This window comes from Oenanthe melanoleuca, chromosome 4, assembly GCF_029582105.1.
Source record: "Oenanthe melanoleuca isolate GR-GAL-2019-014 chromosome 4, OMel1.0, whole genome shotgun sequence".
Lineage (NCBI taxonomy): Eukaryota > Metazoa > Chordata > Aves > Passeriformes > Muscicapidae > Oenanthe > Oenanthe melanoleuca.
The window spans coordinates 56,066,681-56,073,737 of record NC_079337.1 but is presented as its reverse complement, the minus strand read 5'-3'; the positions used below and the strand labels follow the sequence as shown (position 1 = coordinate 56,073,737).

Below are 7,057 nucleotides of genomic sequence, written 5' to 3'. Positions count from 1 at the left end.
AAGTGATTAAGGGGCCCGGTCAGAGCTCCTGGGTCCCCTTCGCCTCCCACAGAGGGAAAGGGCATCAGCGCTGACCAGTGCAGCCGGACAAGGCGGCCCAGATCTCTGCCAGGCCCCACGATCCTCATCGTGCAAGCGGGAAAAGGAGGGACGTGGTCTGAGCTACGGCGGGGAAAAAATATCAGTGGGGAAATCCGTGTCCACTCTCAGGAATGACACAAGCAGCAGAGGAAAGTGTTAAACTAAAGTTTATAAATTAAAAAAAAAAAAACAACAAAACAACAACGAAACAAGTACAGCGGGTAGCTTACAAACATTCACAATTCATTTGAAGTAAATAATCTAGTTGAGTGCACAGTGCCATTAAAAGAAAAATGGAGGGTGGGAAAAAAAGGAGGGAAAAAAAAAAGCAATGAGTTACGTTGGAAGAAAGAGACTGTAATTACATTGCTGAGCAGATCAGAAATCCCCACCCCTGGAGGAGAGCTCTGCAGAAGAATTGTAAAAGGCACTGATGGTATTAAATTTTCCTGTTACATCGATTTCTTAAAAAGCCTGACTAGAAATATTCACATTGAATATAAAAATAACAACAACTTTAATACATCTGGAAAGTGCGAAAAATCCATAACTCCTCCCTCCCCGAACACGGAAAGATCTCAGGAAGAAAAGGAAAACAAGAAGTCAGAAGTTTCGATATAAGTCTCACCCTTTTGTGACATATTTATCCTTTGCCAGGGATCATGGAGTACAGGAATAACATGGGCAACAAGAGCAGGGGGACCTGAAAGAGGCTTCCATACATTCAGCAGCATACAAGGCACACTCAGTTTGCAACAAGTTGGAAGACCAAGGACTCAGACGACAAAAATAATCTTCCTTACAATCCACTGAGGGAGTCCTTGATCTCCTCTTTTGAGCTGCATTTGGTTTTGTGGGTTGTACTTTTTCTTTCTCTCCTTTGTTTTCTCTCTTTTTCTCCACACAAGATCGAGTCTCTACCGATCCAAAGCAAAATAAAACAAACAAACAAAAGCTCTACACCAAATACAATGACAACATGGATACCATGAACAAGTTGTGCCGAATCGCGAGAGTCCTCGACTGGCGGGATGGGGACGGGGTGAGGGTCAGGGTGGGGGTGGCCAAGAAGTCCTATGTTGAAAGAGGAGCGGGTGAGGAACCATCCAAAAATATTAATAATAAAAATAACAATAAAATAATAATAAATACTGTCCGAGGCACTGAGAGCTGCAGCTGGGGCTCTGGACTTGAGAAGCTGAACGGATGGATTGATGGATGGCGGGATGGCAGAGGGAAGATGGGTTTCCTGGCTGCCAGTGAGTATGGTGGGGGTGTCGGGGCCGGGGGGTGTGTATGTGTGCCTCTCACTGGGTGCCGGCGGCTGCGGCGCAGGTGGACAGAGCCCACCCGGGAAGGCAGTAGTAGGGGTAGTAGTAGGATGGCTGGAGGGAGAGCAGCGAGGGCGGCCGCAGCACCTCGCCAGGGTGGTACTGTCTCTGGTCGTCGCGCACCAGCACCTTGACGGCCACCTTCTTGGCGGCGGGGGCGGCGGCCAGGAGGTCGGCGGCCATCTGCCGCCGCTTGGTCTTGTAGCGCCGGTTCTGAAACCAGATCTTGACCTGCGTCTCGGTGAGCTTCAGCGAGGCGGCCAGGTCGGCCCGCTCGGGCCCCGACAAGTAGCGCTGGTGGTTGAAGCGCCGCTCCAGCTCGAAGACCTGCGCGTGGGAAAAGGCTGCGCGAGAGCGCTTCTTCCGCGGTTTCGGAGCCGCCGCCGCCTCCTCCTCCCCCGGCAGCAGATTCCCGCACTTGCCCGCTCCGTCCTCTTCCTCCGGAGGGCTGCGATCTGCGGGCAGGGCGAGAGCACGGCGGTCAGGGCAGGCAGGCACGGGGACAGCGGCATCCCGCTCCTGGCGGGGCCCGCACCCGCGCACGGGCGGCCAGGCGCGCTCCCCGCGGCCGGTCCGCAGCGACGGGGCGAGCGGAGAGCCCGCCAAGCCGCTGCCCGCCCCGTCGCCGGGACGGCCGCCGCCGCCAGCCGCGGCTTCTCGCTCTCCTTTAAGCGCCGAGAGCCCTGGCGGGCTGCGGGCTCGGCCTGGCCAAAGGCCCTCCCCGATCCGCCCTCCCTCGCCCCGCGGGACGCGTTTCGGGCTTTTTCTTCCCCCCGGCACAACCGAGCCTGTCGCACAACCCCGGGGAGCCGGCGGAAAGCCACGATCATCTCCCGCTCCCAGCCCTCCCGCTCTCCCCGCGCGGGTGCGGAGGAGCCGCCATCGGGGCCGCCCCTACCTGAGACGGCGGCCGACATCTCGCTGTCGCTGAGGCCGGTGGCGTCCCGCTCCGCCGCCTCCGGGGGCTGCGCCTCCTCCTCCGCCGGCCGCCCCCCGCCCGTGGCTTCTGCGGGGCGGGCGCTGCCACCCGCGCCCTCCTCCTCGGAGCGCCGCTCGCCCTCGGGGTCCTCGCTGAGCGCGGAGTCCGAGTCCCAGCCCGCCGGCGTCCGCAGGGCCGGGGCGCGGGCGGCGGGCGCGGGGAGCGGCGGGTCCTCGGCGGCGCCGCACAGCCGCCAGCCGCCGGCAGCCCCCGGGGGCGGCGGCCGCCCCGCCGCGTGGCGGGCGCGCTCCTCCTTCTTGTTGAGGATGGCTTGGATGGAAAAAGGCGTCAGGGCGCTGCCGCCGCGGACGGACATGGCCCGGCGACGGGCAAGTCCCGAGGACGAGCAGCGGTCCGCGCCGCGCCTTCAGCTGGGCGACCGCATCGCCGGCCGCCGCCGCGCCGGTGCCGGGCCCTGTTCTGCCGCCGGGAGGGCGGGCGCCAGCGGGAGCAGCCTCTCTGCGCCACTGCCGGCCCGCCCGCCCATAGGGCCGGGGCCGCCGGGGCCACCGCGCTGCCCGGGAGCCGCCGCGGGTCCCTGGCGGCACGGGCGCTGCCTCCGCCCCGCTCTGTCCCGCCCCCGCCCGCCCTCCGCTTTTTCTGCCGGCGGCGCTGCCATCCCTCACGGCCGCTGACAGCGCCGGCCCCGCGCCCTCCCATTGGCCGGCGCCCGCGCGGCCCGCCCGCCCATTGGCTCCCGCCGCGCGCCGATGCGGCTCCGCGGGGCGCGCGCCGCCTCTTAACCCCTTGCGGCCCGCGGGGCGCCCGCGGCCGGGGAGACCCTCGAAGGGACGGGCCCCCTCCACGGCGGAGAGCGGCGGCTTCCACCTGGAGAGTGTGTTCAGAGGTGTTTCGGGTGTTTGTCCCCTCGCCGCGCCTCAGAGGAGCCCTGCAGCCTGGCGCCGGGGAAAGGTCCGGTCCCGACTGGAAAAGTGGCGGGGACGGGACCAACGCCGCAGTCTGGCGTGCAGCGCTGCGTGCCGCTGGGGAAGAGCATCGGAACTCGCCTTTCCTGAGTCTGTCGGGGGAGAGTCGGCAGTGCCGGTTCGGGGCTGTGCGTGCGGCAGGGTGAGCGCCCAAGCCCCGCGCTGTCCGGGAAAACTCAAATCAGCCTCGGCCGGTTTTGAAAAATGCGCTTTTCACCATTGCGTTTGTTTAAAAACATGGTCGGGTTTATATTAAACACTGACTTCTGTCCATAGGGCTTATAAAGCCCGTATTAGGAAAGCAATTTCTCGTATATTGAGCTCTTTTCCCTAAACTGTGCTTTCCCTAAAAGAAGACGGCCCTACACAGACACAGGAAGATTTTGGAAACTATTACACGTACGTGAATTGTGTATATGCCACTCGTTGCCAAAACAATAGTAAGCATCATGCTTTTCTCTTTTTCAAATATTATTGGCATTCTTTGAGCTAATAAAAATACCGGCAATGGTGTCAATCAGGTACACGAGAAATGAAACGCCCGTGCTTCGCTAACATGGGTGTTTGGTGCTGGGAGAATGCGGCAACTTAAGGAGATAAAGCATATAAAAAAGACAGCCGCAAACCCGCTTTGCTCCATGAACTAAATTCCCAGGGTGTCACCGGGCTTCTCCACAGGCGTACGGCCACCGCCAGCACCTCCCTACTCGGTCTCACAGAGATGAACGTCTGTCTGCAGTAGACTACGAAGCGACGATAATTGATTATCAACGACTCTGGCACGAATTAAATGTTTTTAATCATAATTTTTACCCCCCAAATAAATCAATAAAATAAATAATCCCACTTTCATACCCAGCACGAAGCTGGAGAGCACCTCTGCATGACTAAGCGGGAACTGTATTTATCTTTCTGAACAAACTCAGACCATTTTAATAACCTTGCTTGGACTCACCTTCTACCTAAGTTTTTCCCGGGAAAGCCATCGCTTTGCCACCAAAGACTTCGGTGTCACGATACACTAAGAAAATATCCAAAGGGAATTTTTAAGAGCTTGAGATAATCAAAAAGCATCTAGGGAAGCTGCGAGAAATCCACTTACGAGAAGATACGTAGGGGGCTAGGAAGGGTGCCCTGCACGAATATTTTAAAGGCTCCTTAACAGACAAGAGATGAAATTTGGGATGTCAGAAGAGTGGCCTCATCAGTGGCCTCAGACGTGGGAGCAGAGGAAGGGCTCCGCTCTTCCAAGGGGAAAATAGTCTGGAGGTGCGGGTCGTGGGACTCGTGGTTTGGGTTGACGGCCGGAAAGGGGCTCGGGGCACGGCGGAGACGGGGAGCTCCGGCCGGGGAGTCTTTTGTCGTCCGCTCAGGTGCGGCAGAGCGAGGCCAAGCGGGGGCTGCCGGGGGCCGGAGAGAGCCGGGAGGAGGACGAGCCTCTCCCGTTACAGGGACTTCCAGCCCACGAAGATCCCGATTTACAAAGTTTCATGCCCAAGCTGTTGAAAATACCTGCATATGGTTTACAGTGACTGTAATTCTTTGCTAATTTACTCAGCTCTTCCCCCCCAATACATACCTCCTTTTCTCCTTAATTTTTTTTTTCTCCTCCTGCCTACTCGGGCAGTCTCTGCACCCTCTTTCTGATCAGAAAACCTCTGTTTGGAGGAGGAAATGCCTGGGGAAGGGGCCGGGAGGAGAGCGAGCGGCAGCGGGGGTAAGGCGCAGAGGAGCGGCCGAGGGAGGCCGGGCAGGGCCGGCGTGCCGGGGCCGTGGCTGCCGGGGGCCAGCTGGGTGGTCCCGGCTCGCCCGGCCCCCATCCCCGCCGAGGAGAGGCAGCGGGAGGGAGGGAGAGAGGGAAGGAGGGAGGGATGGATGGGGAGAGCGGCGGCCCGGCTGAGCGCTGCGCTGGCAGCCGCTCCCGGAGCGCTCCGCTGGGGCGGCACGGAGGGCACGGACTGCCCGGGGCAGGGCACAGGGACACAGGGCCCTTCCCAGCGTGCCAGGGAGAGACCGGGCGCAGACTCTCCTCGCTGAAAAAGGCTCGGAGTGGACATGATGGACGCAGTCCAGAGGCAGGGCAGCGCCTGAAACGGGGATGTCTGAGGGGGAACGATTCCCACCTTGCCTCCACCCTTGACAAGGGCTCCACACCTCCCATTAATCGCAGTCTGGATGCGGGCGCAAGCCTTAATACACCGTGATATGTCATAAACACACGGATCCGCCGTTTCACAGACGTGTGCCACATTTCAGCCGGGAAAGCCCGAACCCGCCGTGCCCCACCGCTGCCCCTCCCCGCTCCCACCGGAGAGCCCCGACTCGCAGTCCCGGGCCCGGCTCGCTGCGCTCTCCGTCCTCTCGCAGCGCTGCCGGTGGCCGGGCTGCCCCACCTAGAGGCGGCCTGGCCATACTGTCCTCGGGGCTGCCCTCGGGGCTGCGCTCGGCCCCGCACTGCCCGGCCCAGTACTGCCCGACCCCGCACTGCCCGGCCCGGGACCGCGCTCAGTCCCGCACTGTTCGGCCCAGTACTGCCCGGTCCCGCACTGCCCGGTCCAGTACTGCCCGGTCCAGTACTGCCCGGTCCAGTACTGCTCGTCCCGCACTGCCCGGTCCCGCACTGCCCGTCCCGCACTGCCCGGCCCGGGACCGCGCTCAGTCCCGCACTGTTCGGCCCAGTACTGCCCGGTCCCGCACTGCCGGTCCAGTACTGCCCGTCCCGCACTGCCTGTCCCGCACTGCCCATCCCGCACTGCCCGGTCCCGCACTGCCCGGTCCCGCACTGCCCAGCCCAGTACTGCCCGGTCCCGCACTGCCCGGTCCCGCACTGCCCGGTCCCGCACTGCCCGGTCCCGCACTGTCCGTCCCGCACTGCTCGGTCCCGCACTGCCTGTCCCGCACTGCCCGTCCCGCACTGCCCATCCCGCACTGTCCGTCCCGCACTGCTCGGTCCCGCATTGCCCGGTCCCGCCCGTCGGGGCCGCGGTGACAGCGGTGCTGGGGCGGTCAGGGCACGGCCAAGGCTCGGGCCCTCTGCCCGGTAACAGTGACAAACCACGACGTGAGCCGGACACAGCGATGAGAGCCCGCCCGGCTTCTCTCAGCCACCTGAGCCGCTTTTTGCCAGCCCTCTCACAGAAGCACTGCGTATACGTGTGGTGATGAAATGGGGTAAGATATGTTCTGCTCATGGGCAGCTTGTGAAACCTTTATATCACATGTGAAAGCACAAGGAAAGGTGGGTGCAAAACCTTAGAAAAGCTTTTGTAAAAAGTACAGACTTTCTGCATAATACATAATGTATAAAAAGACCCAGATGATTCCCTGAGTCGAGTACGTCGCACTGGGAAAATGAAACGTTATAACTTTTCCTTCAGGGTAGGATTTGCCCAGTATGGGAAAATAATTAGTGGTGTGATCTCCATGTGCCAGTTCTGGGGCAGAGCCAAGCTAGCACAGCACCGCTTCTGCCTCCCAAACTCTTCTCAGCTCCGAGGCAGGCCAAGGAGTTTCATGGCCAAGGGCTACCACACACTGCAGCCCTCTTGGCAGCACCTCCCAGAGCCTGCATGCTGGTAAGGTATTACTTTTGTCACACCTTATTAGAAGTGATATTTTTCCTATATTCAAGGTGTTTCCCCAAACTAGTTTGCCCCAATATACTCAAAGCAATGCAAATCCTTGCTGGGTCTCCTGCTGGGTCTTTCAGGGACTTAGGTGGAAGATGACAGTGGTACTTC

At 60.5% G+C, this 7,057-nt stretch overlaps 1 protein-coding gene across 1 annotated transcript; it reads right to left on the bottom strand.

Moving 5' to 3' along the window:
- Positions 1–230: 230 nt before the first annotated feature.
- NKX3-2 (NK3 homeobox 2) lies at positions 231–2,801 on the bottom strand. The gene is made up of 2 exons (XM_056489672.1): positions 2,311–2,801; positions 231–1,867 (listed from the first exon to the last, which is right to left on the bottom strand). Exons 1-2 carry the CDS (start codon positions 2,705–2,707, stop codon positions 1,389–1,391), a joined length of 876 nt encoding a protein of 291 aa, XP_056345647.1. The 5' UTR covers positions 2,708–2,801; the 3' UTR covers positions 231–1,388.
- Between the last annotated feature and the right edge of the window lie 4,256 nt (positions 2,802–7,057).